Below are 22,070 nucleotides of genomic sequence, written 5' to 3'. Positions count from 1 at the left end.
ACCTTTTTTTAAAAAAAATTAGCCACTTTCTCACAGTTTTAGCTCAAATTTTTCACCTGCAGCAAGATTCAGAAATAGGAACACATTTGAAATATTTAGAATATACTATCAGTATTCCTATTAAATGGCACAAGTGGGTGAGCTGCATATTCAGTCACAAAACTGGTGAATATGTTCAATATATTCCTTGTGCCTTCCAGATTACCTCTCCAAACTTACATTTATCTTGTTTAGGCAACAAAAAAAAGATAGCTTTAAATTTGGAGAGGTAATCTGGATAAGTGATAACTGGAATATTTACAAAGAACTCAGCAGCTGTTATTCATGTTTATTTTCTGAGAAATTCTGTGGGCCCTCTATTGAATCCACAAGAGTTCCTGTAAATAAGGATGAAAGCAAAGATGCTTCCAAGGCTGGCTATTCAGCTTTTCAGCATTTATTACAAATATATATTAAAAAATAAAGCCAAGCAAACAGAGAAGTAGTCTCAATGGTTCTAGTTGGTCATCATCATCAATAGTTGCAATCTACCTTATCTTGTTAGAAAAGAACCAGAACCTATCTTAAAGAAAAGAAAGATGTTTTGATTTGGTTTGCAATAGGGAACCAAGGTTAGGATGATGTTGTTGACAATAGTACGTATCTATTCATTATAGTTACATTGCACATTATCTCATTGGATTGGAAAGTAGCTTCCATAAATTGACAGGCTGTTTTCATTTGGACTATAACCATATCCAGACATGTCAGCTTCCTCAAGATACCTGCATCCCCTCCCTTCAGTCCAGGCTTTGCACAGCTGCAGATGTGTCTCATATTTCTTAGCTATTACCCAGCAGAGAAGGAAAACTACTCCCAGATTTTGAAATACTTCATAGCAAAAGCAAAGATTACTGATGATGGGAGGTCATCTTTACATCACAGAGTGTTAGTAGCACTATATATCTTGAAATACTGATAATATAACTCAAAAGCCTTCAATCTTTCAACAGTTAAATGAGAAATATGGATTCTCATCTGTTAAAAAAACCAGGAACCATCTTAGTGATTTTCATGCTAAGACAATTTTAGAGACTTTATGTTGCATATTATTTTATTTCTAAATATGTGTATGTGTCTAATGTGTGTGTGTAAGAGTGGGGGGAGAGAGAATCATACAGTGTAATATCATTAATATAAATAACAAGGTTAATGCTTTGGGGCTTGTTGGGTAACATTCTCTGATTGGACCAGGGAAATGTGCCTTTTTTGTCATAGTTTGTGTCCTCTGGAAAAGCATCCCAGACATTTGATTAGCACCACCCTGCTGTCTTTCTAAATATCTGTTATTTTTCCAAAATGCTGGGCTAAGATATTGTGGGAGTCCATGGTGCAGTGGTTTTAATGTTACTGTATAGGTTGCCTCACTGTTTGGCCATCTTTTCCTTTTCTTCTTTTGATCACTGTACTGTACTTTTAAGTGGGGGATTAGTTTAGAGTCTCTACATAGTCATAAGGCAAAGTCCAACCCCTTGGATACCATCTAACCTTATCTAGTTTAACCCATATGCAAACCATTAATCTGAGATTTTTGTGTGTAGGCTTGAACAATAAAACTAAATTGAATCCTTCACATGTGGACCTGGTTACTTACACCTGACAGCATGGCACTTACTCAGTTTAAGCAACTTTGTCAATAGGAATCTAACCAATCTAATATTTCATGGGGGGAAACTATCTTAGTCTTTTATCCTCATAAAAATAACTATTAGCATTTTCCTTGTAATTCCCGATCACTATTGCATTCAGCTTTCATTTCTTTGAAATGAACCCATTATGAACAAATGCTTTTAAAGTAAACTTTGGGATATGTACGGGAATGGTAGAACGTTACTTGACATGATTAATTCTGGCTAAGAAGCAAAAAAATAATAATCAAGAGATAACATCAAGGATCCAGTTTAAGGAAATTGCTCAAAGGAAGGTTAAGGAGGAGGGAAATTCTCAAGTCTGATGTCATTCCATATTCATCCCTGCATCATCCTTAAACCCAGAAATAGCTAACAGATTCATTTATCTATGGAATCCCATCTCCTGCTTCCCCATCTGGTCAGCATTATTGTGCTACTTCAATATCATCACCACCTTCATTTTATCTTTTTTAAAACTGGTATCAGAAACCATCCAGCTATCTTTTTTTAAAGTTTGTAGGAAATGTTGCACATCTTTTTCTGCATTTTCCTTTGCATTTCAATATCAATTTTATTCACACTTTTTAATTAGCTTTTCATAAAATAGTGATGTGTGTGTGTGTTCCCTAATATATACATGGGATGTTTGTGATTATAAGTTCACTATAAAGTACTATTAAACTTCATAGACTTATGAAGTATTAACATAAAAGATTACATTAAAATCTAAATTAAATACACATCTACATTCTTATTTCATACACATCCTATATCATGTTTACTGCTTAAGAGGGAATGTGTTTTACTTATGTTTTGAAATACCCTGTAAGGTAAACTTGCATGAAGACAAATAATTTTCCTTCGATTTTGGTGGATATTACAGTTTTTAAAATTATGCACTTCTGTAAAAAATGTAATTTTTGATGCCTCTTTGAATTTTTTCCCTGGAAGTTTTCATTTAGTTAAGTATTCCTTTAAATGATATTAGCATGTTTCACTAGCAACTTAGCTTATATGTGTAGGTATGTTTTGGATGGTAAGCAAAATTATTTCAAAGTGAGGACAGTGTTTTCAGCACCAATTATTTTCTTACCAATCTGAGAAAGCTGGGGGGCGGGGGGAGTTTTCCATATTTACAGTAGTGCAAATACTCCAAAACACAAGCATTTACTTTTATTTTGTAGACAGCAGTAACAAATTTTATTATTAAGAAAAGTTTTCAAAATTAGCAGTCATTCCTTCTTTGTGAGAGTAGAATGGATCACTAAGGGATACACTAGTGCTCCTTTATATTTCTTAGAAGGTTGTATAAAGCTGTTTGAATTTGGATCTCTTGAATTCAAAATATCCCCTATCGAGCTTAAAACAATAGCTTCAGACAACTGTTTCAATTGTTTGAGGTTTAAACAGTTCTGTTCTGAATTTAAAACAGTTCTTTCTAATGGAAAACAACTGCATGAGACTTGACAAGGTATTTCAAATTCATTTTACACAGCACTACTAATTAGCATTATATTGTTTGAACAACATCACAGGTTTTGGTTTTTATTTTTGTTTTTGAATTATTCAAGAAGATGGCTTTCTGCTGTGAATAATTATTTACTGTCTGAAATGCAGGTAAAACAATATCAGACGTGTGTGCAGGCATAGCCCCTTTGCTTGCAATACCAAAAGAAGGATTGAATAATTCAGAGTGAATTGCTATATTCATGCTAATGTTGCTTTGCATAGACCTGCTTTATAGAGATATTCATTGAATAACTTCTTAATGCAAGTTTGTGAGTCAAAAATTTCTCAACATATCTCAGTCATGTGTTGCTTTAGGATAAAAAGTCTGTTAAATGGTGTGAAAGTACAGTAGAAAAAAAATGCCCAAATTAAATCACAGTGAGTATAATAAGGGAAATGCATTCCCATATTGAAGAAAACCAACTATTTTAATCACTTCTTCCTAAAGAGGTAGATTATTCCTGATCCAGTTGTTATCAGCATACTGGGTGCCATACAAAAAATAATAATCATGAATGGCATTAAAGAAAATCTGCTCGTTGGCAACATTTTCATTAATCAATTACAAAAGGCCATGTTACTTGGATTTGCATATATACTACACCAATACATTATGACACCCTAGGTTCTTGGAAGAATTCAAGTATGTGAAATCCAACACCAGCTAAAGAACTGGTGGCTGTGATTCCACATAATTGGCTATATAATAATATATTAAACATGTATTCCCTTCCTATCATAACAGAACAACAGAATTGGAAAGGATCTTGGAAGTCTTCTAATCCAGCCCTCTGCTCAAGCCAAAAACCCTGTAACATTTCAGACAAATGGTCATCCAATGTTTTAAAAATCTCCAGTGTTGAAGCACCCACAACTTCTGGAGGCAACTGATTAATTGTTCTATCTGTCAGCAAATTTCTCCTTAATTCTAGGTTGGCTCTGACTTTATAGTTGATTAGTTTCCATCCATCACTTCTTGTCCTCCCTTCAGATGCTGTATATGTGAAGGGACCATTCTGAATTTCAAATATCTACAGAATAAAAAAATAAGAAATATGTGAATTAGCTCCCTGCAACCTCAATAAAAAGTTGACAACATCTGCTTCCCATAGATATGTTGGTTACATATATGACAGGTATATGCTGAAAATGAATGTCATCTTTCAATATCTTCCTGCTTTCAATATCCACAAATATTATTTGGCTAAGTTGGCTGATGATCATAGAGCCAGTATGGGTTAAAAACAAGATATTTAAAAAAAAACATTAGTAAACAATACCTCTGGTTAAAACAGTTACTTGTTCTCATGGTTCTAGTACGTTTCTCAGTTTGCTTTTTTTTAAAAAGTTCCTTGAGGAGGTATCATTCGGGTTATATGCTTCAAGATTAATTTTTTTTCCTTCCCTATTTTCGCTAAGCTTTCTTTTCCCTTAAAATTAATGGAGCAGGAAACTCTCTGTTGGCATTTCCCTGGAAACTAAGCTGCTGTGGTTCAACTTATGAAAAGTAAGAATTATTCAGGAACCTGGGAATTTTTGTTTCTTTTTTTAAAATCATATTTGGCCTTCTTTCAAATTATAAGCAGCTGAACCGATTTAAAGAAAATTTTATTTAAAAAAAAATCTTCACATCTGCACTAACCAATTTGTATGCCAAATTTCAACCCAGTGTGATTTGAAACGACTAATATATTAAACACCCAACCTAGGAACTAAAATGGAAAATACTGAGAGACCCTTAACTGTAGTTGTCCCTTCATGCTGTGTTATTATAATGTATTGAATACAAGGATTCACATAATTAAAGATTGACTTAGCAGAAGTATAGTTTCAATTATTGATCCTTTGGGGTTATTTTTCCAAGTCTATACAGGAAATTTGCATGGATAACTCCAATTAAAGCAAGTGGCATTGAAGGAAATCCAATTCCTGTCATTGGTGCTCAGTGAGTCCTTGCTTCCATGATGTTAAGAGCTATTGTTGGGTATTCTGTTATGGCTGGGATAAAATATGATTTTGTATGAAACTGAACACAGATTTCCCATGATATACAGTAGGACCCAGATCAACAGATTTGCAGTTTGTTGATAATGGCTAGGAGTGATTTTGAACTGTGTTTTTCAAGCTCATAAAGAGCCCTTTGTCACGTTGCCACCATGCTGTGTGCCTGCGAAATTAATACCTACACTGTGTGTTTCCAAAAGGAAAATTTGTTTTTTTCTGAAATTTGTGTTTGAAAATGGAAATAACATTACAGGGCTGGAAAGCAAATGTGATAGATAAACTCTTGGCTTGAATTAATACTTTTATTGGTGAGCACTCAGGAACAAAGGAAAAAGAACACACATTAGAAGAGTTGTTTCTCTACTCATAATGTTAATGTATCGAGAATCAGAATTAATATGCATATCTCCAAAGATTCAATCCCATCAAGATATTTGCTGCTAAGCTTGATAGCCTTCTTCCTGTTGCTGTCTTTAAGAGACCATGTAGAAAAGGAAGCAACAAATTCAGCGTATTCTTAAAGCTAAAAGAACAAAACTGGGCAACAGCAATAGCACCATGTGGCACATTCATGTCAAAACAACCCTAAAATCTATAGCTAGCCCATAATGTGTTCCATGCTTTCTTGTGCTGATTTACAACTACAGCTTCAGCTCTGGAAATCCTAAATGTGGTGAAAATGTACAATTGGATGACTTTTGCACCTGATCAGTCTCGAAATCCAAAGTCTCAACTCTTCACTTCTTTAATACAGATTTTTGTTTATATATTTCTAAACATGAATTGTATTGGACTATCTTCCATAACATACTTCACTCTGGCAAGTTTTCAGATAGCTGTTTTATCTAATCTAGGATATGAGCTTAGGGTTACCTTGAACAAAAAAGAGTAACATTAAAGAAATTGTACATAGACATGTAAACTATGGTTAATAGCACATTTCAAATCCCCATAGAAGGGACAGGAAGGGAAGGGAAGGGAAGGGAAGGGAAAAAAGGGAAGAAATCCCTGCAGATTTTAGTCATCTAATCATTGCCCACTATAGGGGGATCATTTCTCCATTTCAAGGTTGTTGAGCCAGCACTGTCAGAACACATTTCTACAGTCATGTGGCCAGCATGATGTCACGGAGTGCTGTTTCCTCCCCACCAAAGTGGTATCTATTTATCTACTTGCATTTGCATGCTTTCGAACTGCTAGATGAGCAAGAGCTAGGTGAAGACAGATGATCAACCTGTTGTGCGACACTCGGGTCTCAAACCTAGACTGTTGGCTTTTGAGCTGACAAGCCCTGCATCTCAACCACTGAATAATTGCACTGCCCACATCCTTGTATAGGAATGCACAATTTCAGCAGGAATAGAGTTTTGTGTTTCTTTTCTTTTCTTTTTTACATTAAAGAGGTTTTGGTATCTACTTACACAGCCCTTGGCTTTGGCTAATTGAATGCTGACAGCTGAAGCAAACAATCGAGCAGTAAAGAGTATTTGGAGCTAAGACTACTTAATGTATGATATAACCAAGGCAAGCCTAACAGCCTTCTATAACCAGGTGCCCTCCAGATGTATTTCTAGAATTCCCAACCAAAAATTTGATGACACTGCCTGAAAATACTGGGAATTGATGTTCAGCATATCTGAACAACCTCCATTTAAGGAAAACCACATTATAGGTTAAATATATTTTTACTTGTCACCACATCACACGTGAGTACTTGTAACTTGTAATCATTCAAAATTAGAATATTATTCTTTAGCTTGACCAGTATTTTATTCAAAATAACTATTTGACGTACAACAAACCAGCTCAAATACAGTTAATATTTCTAAATGAACAATATGCTTTCTGATTTATCTTGCTTTCCAACAAGTAATTTCAAAAATTAATAAATAGCATCCACTTATCCTTTATTAATATTACATCCTTTCTGTATTCATGACTGGGTTAACATAATGAGTTCCACAACAATCCATCCTCTGTGTAGCAAGAAGAAATGTATGGCTAGATTTCTCCCTCCCCCTTCCAGCTTTGGAGATTATTTCCATTCTTTTAGCAGACAAAAAAATCATAATAATTTCCATGTCTGACTATTTTTACATAATGTTTCAAATAATCAAGTAAGATTACTTACAGTCACAGGAGAAAGTTTACATCATGATGATTTGGATTATAGCAGATGTCAGTTCTACCAAAAAGTTGAATTTAACATTTCATGTGTATATATTTCTAAAGCATAAATCTGATATTCATCCATTCATTCACTCATCCCAGTTGAACTAGATCCTAGCTCCATGCTTATTATATAAAATAAATGCACCTCCTCTGGGTATAATTATTTCTTTAAATTTTACATCTTTTTTTTAAAAAAAGGCATAAATACATATATCCAAAACAATAAATATTCATGCTTCCTTTGTTTATAATCAAGACTAAAATTCAACATGCTCCAATGAAATATTAAAGTATAACTGGGGGAAATGCATGAGAAAAGACAGATGAGTTTTCAGAAAATTAAGGGGGTAGCCACAATTACATAATTAATGCCCTGTCCCTTTATTTACAAGTATGTGTGCACAACATATAGTAGAAAACTGTAAATTGTCAACTCCAGATGAGTACTTGTTTGTTAAAAACAATTATCTGGTCTCTAAAAAAAAATCTGCCAAATAACCATCACCCATCAAACTTGTCAAGCATGGAAAAACTCACACTTGGTATACACCCTGTTCAGCGTGCCTCTGCTTGTATATACCATTTCTAAGAACTTTTAGAACAGACTGGTATGTTTTTCAAGCAGATTCAAAAGATGGCCATGCAAAAGAGTTCCCATTAGATCTCGTTGCATGCATAACTGTAATCTCATTTAACTAAAAGTTTATTGATCTCCAAAGAAAGTATTTTGGCAATCAGCTGAGCTTTTTTGTGGATAAACTAGCCTGCAGAGTTATTTTTAAAAGGACTTTAGATACTTGTTAGGCAAACTCACTGACCAGCAGCAGACTATTAGGTTAGTATGCATACTATATATTATTGTGGTTCAGGGAGTGCATTTTATGTATTTAAACAAATAAACTGACCATGTTAAATCTGAAGTTACTTAAGATTGTTCTATACAGATCAAGTCTAGTTGCACTTGAGATTTAGGTGAAAGAGTGAGATATAATTATAGTTTTGATTAAGTGGTATTGAGCTTAGCGGCAGTCACAGAAGAATTGATTATTCCTTTAGCATTTTTGATTTTGCTATCTTGACTTAAAGAAACCCAACTCGCTACACTAATGAAACTATATTTGTGGTTTAAAAGGGCAATTGTTGGTCTGACTTCAATTCTTACTGAAAATGTTTCCCCAATCTTTCTACAATGTTGCACTTATGTTAGAATTTTATAGCCGTCGAGGTTACCAGCCTTTAATCCTGTGTGTTTCCTATGTTTTTGCCGTATAGTGGATTAATGGGGAAGCTAAACATTAGAAGCGAGCAGCCATCAGCAAATGCAAGATCATAATTAGTTTAGCTGACGAGGGCCTCTGATAGCGCTTACATCTGGATGGAAAAATTACCCTATAGGGAACTGGCTGATCACCAGGTCTTTTTAGTGATACATTGCGAAACACCCGATGAATCAAATGCCCTTTCTATGCCAAGAAAGTGTTCCATGCTCCAAGCCAAAATTATGTCTGCAAAAAGCTTTCCATTTGAAATGTATCAGAGTACAATTATAACCATTGTACTTTCTTGGCACCAGCATTCCTTCCCTACAGTATGGAGTAAAATTAAACGAATTGCTTAAATTTGAGGAAACCTTGAAATTTTGATTTATAAGGTTAGTAATTTTTTAATTTAGAACAAAATCAGTTTAAGCTTTTTTGCTGAAATGGTTCACCTTCCACAGTTGTGCAAAATGAAGAACTCTTAATAAATGTTTATACTGAAAATGTATGCTTTCCTTAAAAGAGGGAGAAATAATCACATCATAATTATTAACAGTTATGTCTATAAAGTCAGCATGTAAGCTTTATTTTGCTGGGTTCTTCTGTGAAACCCTCTTCACTAGAATGAATGATATCTTTATAGGATAAAAGAAATCTAACAGATATTTCTCGGTTGTGAGATTAAGAAAGCTGTGGAATTCAATCACATCATCATTTATGTTCACTTTGCATCCCTAAAAGTATGCTTTACACCATCTGATGATGAGACGACATCATGTTGTTTTATCACCAAAGTTAGAGCTTTATATATACCTTCATAGTACTGAATTTGAGCCATGCTTTTCAGTGAGCTTTAGGAAATAAAAAGCAGCATATGTGATTTTTATAATTATGTTAGCCTGTAATTTAACACTTTGCATCTTGTTAAAGAGATAGACTTTCTAAGAACCGAAATAAGGCTACATGCAAACTGAAATTAATTGGAAAGATTTTTATTTATGTTTTAGGTGTATTGTTAATGATCACACCATTAAAATAACTCAAAATTGGGAGGGGGGGAGATACCTAAGAGCAACTCTCAAAAAAATCTTAAAATTCAGAGCACCAAATCTATTCATCAAAAGGCACAAATTCAATAGTTTATTAAATTAAAACTTCAGAGGAAAACAAAGGTATTTGTGTTTTGCACACTTGATCCATTACTGCAGGGTAAACTGTGATGAAAATCAGCATTGTGTGCAGTGCAGTGTGATTTTATACTAGCAAGCTAAATAGAAAGCTTGTGTACATTTGTCATATTTACAGATCACGTGACTAACCTTTGACTTCTTTTTTTTTTTTTCCTTTCTTTTTTCCGTCCCCAATTTTAGAGACGTAGAGGCTCGGGTGTTTTTTGTGCCAATTGCCTGACCACAAAGACCTCACTCTGGCGAAAGAACGCAAATGGAGGATATGTCTGCAATGCGTGTGGTCTCTACCAGAAGCTTCATTCGGTAGGAAGAACTTGCTTGTTTTATATTGGAAAGGTTTTCAGCAACTCAGCTGAAGTTGGGCAGCTGTGGTTAATTTCCTAACTGCACATTTTCTTCAGTGTGGTCACTCCAGAATCAGATGTGATTCATTATGGAAGATGCTGATATGCCATAGAGAGGGGAGTCAGTGTTGGAGATGCCCAACGAGGCATGTATTTACTTTGAGACAAAATAAAGAATAAAAATGGAGCTATTTCCTTCTTTCACACAAGAAGTGCACAGAATTATGTCGAAAAAGAACATTTCTAGATTCCTTTCTTCTCATGACAGAGAAGCTGGTAGTGCAGCTTGAACTTATGACAACTTCAGTTCATAGTTTCAAAGATGCTTTTTCAAGAGGCAACTGGACTTTCGGGTTTTTCTTTGAAGACATTTTGCTTCTTATCCAAGAAGCTTCTTCAGCTCTCTTGGATAAGAAGTGAAATGTCTTCAAAAAAAACAAAAAAAACAGAAAGTCCAGTTGCCTCTTGAAAAAGCACCTTTGGGACAACCATGACCTGGATGACTGAGAATCTCCATTCAGGACATTCAGTTCCTAGCATCTCCAGATTGATTTGGAAACCTAGAAGCAGCCAACCAGTCATATAGAAAGTACTAAGATTAAAAGGAAAAATATTCTAACTGTAATATAAGACAACTTCTTATGTTTCTAAGTGAAAGGAATCATATAAGGAACAAAATAAATATGCATGAATTGAAGACTAATTATTTTCTCCCTCTATTCCCAGAAAACCAAGTCTTGCTGAACTCCTTATCATGGTGGGTGGAGGGTTATGTATTTCCTTTTTTTAAAATAAAGTTTTATTGAGTTTTAACAAAACAAATAAAACATCTTATTTGAGTACAGCATCGTTCCGGGTTATCACATTTCCATACAGACACAATTTCATATGCGTATTCATCTTATGTATTCAACTTTATATCTTATTACTCTTTTTCCAACTCCTCACTATTTCTCCCTTTACTTCTCTTAATTTTCTTTTATGGTTATCTCATTTTCTTCTTATTCAATTGTATTTCTTTTACCTAAATTTCTGTATCTTTTTATTCATTATACTTATACTTTCGTCTGTCTTGTTTACAATTTCATATGTTCTCTTCCAACATTCTTAAGAAGCAAAATTCCCCCTATGATTGCCAATCGAAGTGCAACACCTTTAAATCTTATTGTTATTTTCATATGAAATCTCATTAAATACTGAATTTGTGCATTCTAAAATTATAACATTCAAATTTCTAATATCTATCTGCATGGTACTTCCCCTTGAAAATGTAAAAAGAAAATTTCTAAAAACATAGCAAAAACAATATATATATAAATATATATAAACATATATATAAACATATATATATATATATATATGGATCTTTGGTTATTCGGGTTTTCTCCCGCGTAAGATTTGAAGTATCTAGGCAACGTTTCGATGAAGACTTCATCGAAACGCTGCCTAGATACTTCAAATCTTACGCGGGAGAAACCCGAATAACCAAAGATCCACATACAAATACCCGAGAACCTCAGAAAATATATATATATATATATATATATATATATATATATATATATATATATATATATATATATATATATATACACATACACATACATACATACATACATTAGTAAACAAAATAGTTATTCAAAATCATTCTAGTACTGGTATGAACCTTGTAAATCTTTCACGTTTCTTTTCAATATCTATCAATCTTTGAGAACAATTGAGAACAATTCTTCATTATTACTTAACTATTAATAAGCATACCACTGGATAGTCAAACAGTTTTATCTTATAAATTATTTACTATTACTAAGCAAAATAATTATTCAAATTCATTCTAATAACTGGTATAAATTTCCTTATAAACCTTTCACATTTCTTTTCAATATTTTATCAATCTTTAGAAACAATTTCAATGTTTCCCTCTCTTCTTTATTATTGCATTAATTATAAATAAACATACCATTACATAACAATAGTTTTATCTCATAGATTATTTACTTATTTCATTTCTAACTCATTACAGTATTCTACTGTCACAACACTATCTTTTGTACCTTTGCAGAATCCTCACTTTTAACTTAATTTAACCATTGTCTCTGTGTTTTCTAGCTGAGCAAATACCTTTAATCCTAGTACATTTCCCCTTTTTCTTTATTTCCTGTTTTTGTCCCTCATAAGTTCTTTCCCTTTCTATCTTTCCCCGCTTTTCCTCATCCCTTTTTTATACCCTTCTCTCTAATTTTGCTTTCTGTAGTTTTCTTCTCTGCTTCTCCTTGCTGTTATACTTCTTTTTCAGACTATTTTTCTTTTTGGCTGTTCCCTTTAATCTCAAACTTTTAACTCCTTTCCTCCTTTTTCCCCTTATTACCACACTTTGCATTATTTCATCATTGAAAATGGCTTCTTCTTTGTCCCGCCCTTCTTCTTGCTCTTGAAGCTTTTCCTTTTGCTTTTCATAATTTAGGATCTCCATTTCAAAAAATTCAAATACAAAGCCGAAGGACCTTCCTCCCCTTTCTGCATCTTCTTTCTGTTTTTTAAGACTCATCTTCAATTCCTCCAGGAATGATGGCATTTTAAACACTTTTGAACAACCACCCAATTGACTTTAAGTAAAAACAGAAAAAGAAAGAAAAAACCAATGGCAAACAACTTTTTTTAAAAATCACTAAATGATCCCAGACTGTTCCTTCTTGTTTCTTTCCTTTACTTTTCCTTTCCGTGGGTTACTGTATCTTTTAATAAGATTTCAGTTACAATGTATCCTCGGGAGTCTTTTCAAAGTTTCACTGTTAATCCTCTTTATTTTTCCAGGTGGCACTCCATTTTTCCATTATTCCAAGTCCCACCCTTTTGCCTCCACTTTTTTCCTTTTTAGGGCTTTAAAATGACCAAGAAAAAATCTTTATTCTCCTTTTGACACTTAGATTTCAGCTTAAGGTTGCCTATTAGTGTCAAAGTAGATTAATATAAATTTCTTTCCATACCATTTGTAATTGTCAATATAAAGGTAAAAAAAGGGTTTTTAACCTCCTTTTCTCTCTCCTTTGCCACTTAAAGATCTTCTTTCAGAAGTATCCCTCTAGGTACTTTTAGATTCAGGGTACCTTGCTTAGATGTTCTCTGTTGTTTAGCCTGGTCTGTCCTGCTTTCCTCTTTGTCTTCTTCCTGCACAATCTTATCCAGTCGGGTTCTTCTTTGAGGTGGTCATTTTTGACCACCGCTGCAACCACCTTCGGGGAAGGGAGTTTAGATCAGCCAAGAAGGAGAGAGACAGCTCTCCTCCACTCGGCTAGCAATCTCCCCCCTCTTCACCACCTCTACAGGGTGGCTTTAGCCCCGAATCCAAAGGATCGGGGCACTCCAGCAGCGAGCACAGATTGAAACCGCACAAGATCACGGATTTCGGTCTGTCGCTGAAGAGACCCAAACCGGAAGTCCTAGGGTTATGTATTTCCTGAGAGAGTTGAGTGAAGGACCCCGGGAATGTATGCCAAGGTTGCATACCCCCAGGATAATCCCAGAAAGGTCACCCAAGGTATAAAGATAATCTCAGAGCATTATTGATAGAATTTATCTGTATGGTTGCTAAGAGTGACACTGACTTGAAAGTAGTCAATCAATCAATCTACCAGGTGGTCTGACAGAGGAGAAGAAGTAACATTATACTGACCAGGTTTTTGCCATGGTTTTCCTAAGGAGTTTATTTATCCTGGGGATTAACTACCTTGGCATACATTGTAAATAGCTACCTCCAAGATGAACATGAATGATATAAAGTGTGATATTCTAAAACAGGGTATATCTTTTGGTGTATATCAGTGCCTCCTTTCTGATTAAACATCTAAATAGTACCAAGACTTTGCAAGATTTATTTCCTTCTTAGCCCTACGTTTATTTTCATGAAACCACTCTGCAAATTTAGACAGTCTGTGCTGATCTCCAATTTATGTCAGCCTATTTTTGCAGCCATATATTGAATTAGCCAGTCTGAGTTTGGTTGCTGCTGAGGCATCATTATGCCATCATTATCATCATTATGTTAATGGATCTGAGCCCTGGCTTAAAATCAGAAAGGCAGGAAAAGCTTCAGGAAGTTTTCTGTTTCTGATTTAAATTGATCTGATTCTTGGGTAAATGATATGGTTGAATTCATAGGAATCTTCAGCTATTAGCTGGCTTAAACTGGCGTTTCTCAGCCTTAGCAACTGAGAAAAACTGGCCTAAAGTAATCTATGGATCAATATTCAGTTTTTAACTAGTTTTCACACTTCATGAAGGTTCCATTCATTTATTTTTAAAAAGTCTTGGCTTATTTCAGTTGTGTTACTATGTCATACATTAGCTAAAATGGAAAATTATATCTAATTAACCTCAAATGAGTTGGACTGCAACATGTAAAGGGAAAAAAGAGCCAAATAAAACAAAGATAAGAGCACACAGCTCGTTTATATTTTGATTTGTCATAAATACTTTTTGTTTGTTTCTTTGTTTGAACGGGGCCAGAAGGTTTTATTCATTAAACAAATTTATATGGCTGTCGAACTCACACAGTGACTCCAGATATTTTTTTTAAAAAATTTAAAAATCAGAAGCATAAAAGCCATGTGATCCCACTTCCCCTATATTGGCAACAACCAACCACTTGATTGGGTCTAAATCAGCTTAGGGTCCCTAGGCCTGTAGATGGAACCATAACTTCAGAGTCTTCTGGAAAACTAACAAGGTAGGGACCAATCTTATCTACAGGGAATAATATTCCATAGGGAGGGAGCTACCACTGAGAAGGCCTTTATTCTTTATTCTAGATCTTTTTCCCTAATAGATGGGACCTGCAACATGTAAAGATGGTTAACTTAGTGCGACAAAGTTTTGCTTGTCAATTGAAAGTTACTTTTTATAATGCTTTTAAGTGTGCACAAGGTTTTTTTTTCTTTTGCTGTGGTAAAAAATATAGAATTACTAATAACTACTAGAATAATTTTCTTTGGCATGGGCCTCAGTTGGAGGAGGCAAAGAAACAAATGACAACATTATCACCCAAACACTGTGATTTACATACTTATGACAAATGTTATGACTCCATGAGTCATTTATTTGTGTGATGACATCATCACTCATGTGTCATTATTTTGGCATCCTTGCAGTTTGCTATGAATGGCACATAGGGATTTTTTTAAAAAAAAGCTGGTTCAAAAGAAATCAATTATTAATGCCAGTGCTAATTGGTAATAAGTTGGAGCTACATTTATTTTTGTGAGTACAGAGCTAAGGTAAAAACCATTTTTTATGCTAGTCTTGAAACAAGCTACTAAGTTTCTATTTGATGCACATGAATGTTTAATGAGTTTAATTTTACCCAAGCAAAGGGTGAAAGTGTTGATAAACATTAAGTTTGCTATAGGGAAAAAAAAGTCTACGTAATTAAATGTGAACACTCAAGGGTTCTTCATTTAAAAAGTATCAAGAATGTATATCCAATAGATGAATGTATAGCCCAGTAAATAGGGAAAGGACTCTGGGAAACAGTGGAAGATGGGGGAGGGGGGGACATGCTGTGGTTCATGGGTTCTGAAACAACTTAGCAACTGAACAGCAACAACAAAACGGTTTACTTTCAGAAAAAATAAACAATACAAATCAAAGGTTCAACTGCTACTGCCCTTTTTTCTATTTTGCCTCATGCAATGGGCCGCCCCATTCTTTCTGAGTATCCATCAGGATTCCCTCCCAAATCTCTTCTGTGATGTGCGTAGGCAGGTTTTGGACCTGATTATGGAGTCATGACTGGGGTGCCAAGGAAAAATGAGAGCAGCAAATCCCTGCTGTAGAAACGGAAACAAACTTTGGCAACTTTGGAAGCATCCTTTATTCACATTCATGGATTTCAGACTTGAATGTTAATATGAATGTTACCACATTGCCACGTTATCATCTTGCTTAGAGAGAATCAAGCAAACAATACTTTTCATAAGGAGCATGTGTTTACTTCTTCCCTGGGCTTTCAATGTGCTGCCCCCGGGTATTGACTTCTGTAGCAGTTGACATTGGTCAACCGTTCTTAGCACAACATGTTTCTGCTGGGGAAGGGAGTTCCTGAGGTTACTGAAGATGCCAGGGGCAGGGTGGGAATGTCATGATGTCACTGGAGAGGCAAAGGCTTTTTCAGACTCTCTTTCTGTAGGTTGAGTAAATAATAGCTACATATCTGTCCAAGCTTTTATTCATTCATTCATTCATTCATTGTTCCCAGCTACGTTTACTGAACCAGGGATTGGGGAAGAGGAAAAAAGAGAAATGCCTAAATTTTCAGGGTCATTTTTCTTTGGATATTTTTCACAATTCTGATATGAAGTGTGCATTAAACCAGTGGTCGTCAACCGGTGGGCCGCGGCCCACTGGTGGTCCACGAGAAAATTTTGGTGGTCCGCAGAGAAATGTCACCCCCAGAGCACCCCCCCCCCAAAGAAATTAATCCAGGCTGCGCAAGAACACAAGGCTGCCCTGCCCACATGGAACCTTCCCCACCCACTCCTTACCTTGCAAGCTTGCCTGCTAAGTTGCTATTTTTCCTTTTTTTTTTTCCAGTTATTAAGTGAGTTTTGTCCCATTTTATGACCTTTCTTGCCACAGTTATTAAGTGAAACACTGCAATTGTTAATAACACGGCTGTTAGGGGGATCTGGCATTCCTATATACTTGTCAGAAGGTTGGAAAAGGTGATTACATGAGCCTGGTGCAACCAGGGATGACCTTTTGTCTCAATTTGCAGGAGACTCATTTTCAGAGAACCAGAACGTTCCAGTTCACCTTCTACCCTTGCCTCTTCCCATTAGGAGTAGGAGGGTTTAGTGCTTGAGCAGGGGGTTGGACTAGGAGGTCTCCAAAGCCCCTTCCAACTCTGTTATTCTGTTATTCTTTTTATCATAACAGCAGCAAAATAATAGCTTTGTTTACTAAGCCTCAGATAATCTTTTGCAGGACTGGGTCTTGAGTGTTCGCCAATCATTTTCTGTAAATACAGAAAACCAGGCAAGATTTTTTCCTATAGCCAAATAATCCTTGGAGTTGTTGTCATATTAATCATGACATCTTTCTTCCTCTAATGTGAAAATTTGCTACTCCATGCAGAGACTATGATAAGGAAAATCATGAGAACAGGATGCTTATTATGACTGTGCATCTTTGAGTGTGATTGCCTGTGCATTTACACAAAACACCTTCCTTCCTCTCTCAAATGTCCCAGTGCATAGTATATTATGCAAATGTGATTCTGCAGATGGGCAGCAAGGTCTCCTTCATATCTGTAAGAATTGATTCCTAGACTGATAAGGGATTCAAGAGAATGTTATGTAAATAGCCAGCTGTGGAGTCTTACTGACATCTGTCAGGAAAAGAATCAGAAAGTTTCTGTTGTAATGTACAAAGGAATATATTAGGTTTAATTTGAAGAGAGTTCAGTCACCAGGCTTCTTGAAAATCTGTTTTGTTTAATCAATAAATCCTGCTAAAGAGGACTTGGAGAATCACAGTTACGAAAGAATGATATTTTGTGTGTGTAGGCTGTTGCCAAAGAATCTGATAATGTCACAATTATGTATCCCATGTTGGGCTCTGCACAGATGACCATTTCTTATCTTGCATCTAAATCATAAGGATTTTTTTTTTATTGGCAATTGTAATTGAATTCAGCTAAGCAAGCAGAGATAGGTGATTAGGAGCACAAATTAATTATCGTATAAATTAACTTAACAAAGGCAAAGGTGGATGAAGGAGGCAGATCAGGAGATAAAAGAAAAGCTCCGCAAAGTGGGTTTTATTTTCATATTAGCATATTTTATTAACTCAAGTTGTAACAGAGTTCATTGATCACGCTCTTAATCCTTTTGTAGATTGCTTTTCAAGTTGATCATGGCCTGAAAATGGTTATAAATAAATGGAAATTGTTATAATTAAATATGGCAGGAGATATGAAGAAGGACAAAGAAACATAAATCATTCTAATTGAAGAAACTATACAATTGACCAATGAATCAGATGTCCATATGTTTCTCCTTCCTCTTTCTTATACATTTCCTTCCATTACAACCTTGATGGTTTCATAAAGCATCCAATCTGTGAAATTATAGTTTAAAGACTTCCTTGATACCCATATGAAACTGATCGTGACTTTTACCTTCCAAAGACAGCACTGATGGTGCCTTATCACTTTCAAGGTTGTTATATGAAGATCATGACATTCACTTCGATGCCAACTAAAGGGAATCGAAACCCCACACGTGGAATGTTTTAATCATTCAAAATTAGGGAGTCAGCTTCCTGTGCTTCACTGCCCTTGCATCTTCCTTCCAAACAAAGCCCTTCTTAAAACAGTTCCCCTGGATGGCTTGATTAGACTGGACTTGAACTCTTAAGTATATCAAGGGATTTGCATGAACAGTTTTGCAAAGCTTTGCTTAGCATTGCTCTTTTATTGATGATGTTATTGTGTTTTATATGCAGACTCCCAGGCCTTTAAACATCATTAAGCAGAACAACGGTGAGCAGATCATTAGGAGACGGACAAGAAAACGCCTTAACCCAGAGGCACTTCAGGCTGAGCAGCTAAACAAACAACAGAGAGGGAACAGCGAGGAACAAGTCAACGGCAGCCCATTAGATAGGAGGTCAGAGGATCATTTAACAGAAGGTCATCAGAGAGAAATCCAGCTTCCCAGCCTAAGTAAATATGAAGCCCAGGGTTCATTGACTAAAAGCCATTCCGCTCCTCAGTCAATACTGGTCGGCCAATCTCTGGATATTCATAAAAGGATGCAACCTTTGCACATTCAGATAAAAAGTCCTCAGGAAAGTTCTGGAGACCCAGGCAATAGTTCCTCCATATCAGAAGGAAAAGGAAGCTCAGAGAGAGGCAGCCCAATAGAAAAATACATGAGACCTGCTAAACACCTAAACTATTCACCACCTGGAAGCCCTATTGAGAAGTACCAGTACCCACTTTTTGGACTTCCATTTGTACACAATGAGTTTCAAAGTGAAGCTGATTGGCTGAGATTCTGGAGTAAATATAAGCTGTCCGTTCCTGGGAATCCACACTACTTGAGTCATGTGCCTGGCCTACCAAATCCTTGCCAAAACTATGTGCCTTATCCCACCTTTAATCTGCCTCCTCATTTTTCAGCTGTTGGATCTGACAATGACATTCCTCTAGATTTGGCGATAAAACATTCCAGACCTGGGGCGACTGCAAATGGTGCCTCTAAGGAGAAAGCTAAGACAGCATCAAATGTAAAAAATGAAGGTTCCTTGAATGTAGTTAAAAGCGAGAAAGTTGACCGAAGTACTCAAGATGATCTATCAACCAAGTGTGTGCACTGTGGCATTGTCTTTCTGGATGAAGTGATGTATGCCTTGCATATGAGTTGCCATGGTGACAGTGGACCTTTTCAATGCAGCATATGCCAATATTTTTGCACGGACAAGTATGACTTCACCACTCACATCCAGAGGGGCCTACATAAGAACAATGCACAAGCAGAAACGAATGGCAAACCGAAAGAGTAAAATAAAATAAAATAAATAAATAAAATAAAATAAATAAATAAATAAAAAACCTTAGCACTTAGCACAATTAAACAGAAATAGGTTTCCTTGATGGGAATTCAATAGCTTGTAATGTCTTAAGCACTTCATATAGCAAGCATGCCTTATCCAATATACAATCTTTTATTCTTCCCTCCTTTTGCTTCATACAAGCAAACTAAAAGTTCTTAAGAATAATTATTAAATAATAAAAAAGGATGGCAGCTGGAATGGGGGAGGGGTAAAGAATAAATCACTCGGGACCCATCCTGCAAAAAACAAAAAAATTATAAATAAGAAAGAAAAAAAATCTATACAAAAGACACTATATCAGGGAAGGTCTCTTTGCAAAACTTAACCAGGCAAATAACGCTTTTGTTCTTGTACAAGAAACATAACTGGCTAGAATGCAAAGATGTATAATGCTGAAGCAGGTGTACAGTACACATATGCACATTGTATAGTGAAATGGACTTGTTAAATAAACTGATGCCCAGAAATCTAGTAGTATTTTTTTTTCTCCATTTGGGTTCACTTTGGCCTTATTAGAACATCCTCCTGCAACAGCATTTCTACAGTCTGGAGGCAGGAGAGCATTTCTACAATCTGGAGGCTTTTGTTTGTTTGGTTTGGTTTTATTCTGTTTTGTTTTCCAGTTGTCTCTTGTGCTAAGCCAGTGGGTAGCTGTTGTTGGATCCCTACAACAGAGCCCTTCAATCTTTTTGAAATCTAGAGCAGCAGGAGCATTGCTTAAAATAGGTTGAAGACCAGGAACATTCATTCTCAACCACAGCTGTTCCTTCCCTTTCACTCTGAAATCAAGTAAATAACAAATTCTCAGGAAAGATGGGAGTCTCAGAACATGACCTTTTATGCCAAGAAGACCTTCTTTCCAGGCTGCTTCTTAAGTTTTAACGGTGGTGAGAAAGCCCTTTTGTAAGAGAGATTCATTGAAATTCAGCTCACAAGTAAATCTGGGGATTGCAAACTACGTCTCAGGAGATAGTGGATGTAAGATGCTTTGGCCAAAATATAGGAAAAGTACTCTGTTTTCTGATCTCTCTCTTATACGAAAGCTACTTTATGGACTTGACATTCATAGTATTAATGTTTGACTAACTCTTCTCTCAATTTTGCTTCAGGTAGAGTATGGGACTGACTTTTCCCAGAAGTCCTTAAGATTGTTTATATGCAGTGGTCAATTGCTTCACCAGGCTTAACTCCGGCTTTTGGTAGTGTTTGCCTTCATGGCCAATCTTATTTTTAATATTTTTGAGAGAAAGATAATAATGATGATGATGATAATGATAATAATAATAATAATAATAAACCTTTTGTAAAATTATTCCATGAAGGGAAAGCTCCTCAGCATAACTGCTCAGGGAAATAGGGCTAAATAACTAAATATTCAGTCGTTGGTTCAAGGTGCTGTTAGACAAACCTTCACAAATGTTGCAAGAATCTACAAAGGGTGGATTTCGATTCAATTTCATTATCTTGGCCCAGGCAGTCCTCTTGTTGTTGTTGTTGTTGTTGTTGTTGTTCTTATTTTTTTAAAGGGATATACAAGAGATATTACAAGCTACTGGATGTACTGTCAGATTAACTTATTTCATTTAAGAAGTTGGGAGAACAAATAGGAAAAAAACTTATTTTTCTAGTAAATATTAATGTATTACATTTCAAATAATGGTGCCTGACATATTGAATAATTATTTTCTACAGTGTACGTATGCAACAAAGATATTCCATCATGCATAAGATTCAGCGCTGGCTCAGCCTCGCTCTGTTTACATTTGCAAATGTAGCAAACAAGGTAATGAAGCAACTTTCTATTGCAGTAGGTATCTTTGATTTGTGCGCGTGTGTGTGTGCATTAAAATTGTAAACGGTAACATGAAATGAATGGACTTTGTTGATAATAATGATATTTGGGGGGAGAAGAAGAAGACGACGAAGACGAAGAAGGAAATGAAAATATTTTTATGCCTACTTAGGAGGAAGAAAAAGAGTAGCACTATTCATTCCAAGTACTTTTTGTATTCTTAAGCTCTTAACTCACATTGTTATGCTTAAAATGATAAACATATATCCTCTTTTTATTGCTTTGTCTATGTTTCAGCTGAAACATTTCAGAGATTATGTCAAGAGGTGCCACCTGACTCCTTGGCACACAAGTTTTTAATTGCATTCTGTACTAGCATTGCACTCCATTTTTACCATATTACACCGTCGCTTCATGTTTTCTCGTTTTGTTGCGGCTGGGGCTTTATTTTTATTTTTTTTGCATTGCACGGTCTTAGTCTCTTACGGTTGTGGAGTATAATTGGTTCCTAAATG

At 35.5% G+C, this 22,070-nt stretch overlaps 1 protein-coding gene across 12 annotated transcripts in view; it reads left to right on the top strand.

The window, feature by feature from the left end:
• TRPS1 (transcriptional repressor GATA binding 1) overlaps nt 1-21,830 on the top strand; it is a 272,585-nt gene extending 250,755 nt beyond the window's left edge. For all 12 annotated transcript variants that reach the window (XM_087962110.1, XM_026689676.2, XM_026689701.2 and 9 more), the window contains 2 exons: nt 9,985-10,107; nt 18,651-21,830. In XM_087962110.1, the coding sequence (XP_087818236.1) occupies nt 9,985-10,107; nt 18,651-19,712 (1,185 nt within the window). In that variant the 3' untranslated portion in view covers nt 19,713-21,830. The remainder of the gene's footprint in view (nt 1-9,984; nt 10,108-18,650) is intronic.
• Nucleotides 21,831-22,070: the final 240 nt, after the last annotated feature.

This window comes from Notechis scutatus, chromosome 3 (assembly GCF_049901735.1).
Source record: "Notechis scutatus isolate UNSWTSFEM ecotype Mainland chromosome 3, rNotScu1.2, whole genome shotgun sequence".
Taxonomy (NCBI): Eukaryota; Metazoa; Chordata; class Lepidosauria; order Squamata; family Elapidae; genus Notechis; species Notechis scutatus.
Note: the sequence above shows the minus strand (reverse complement) of the source record. Positions and strands in the feature narration are given on the sequence as shown.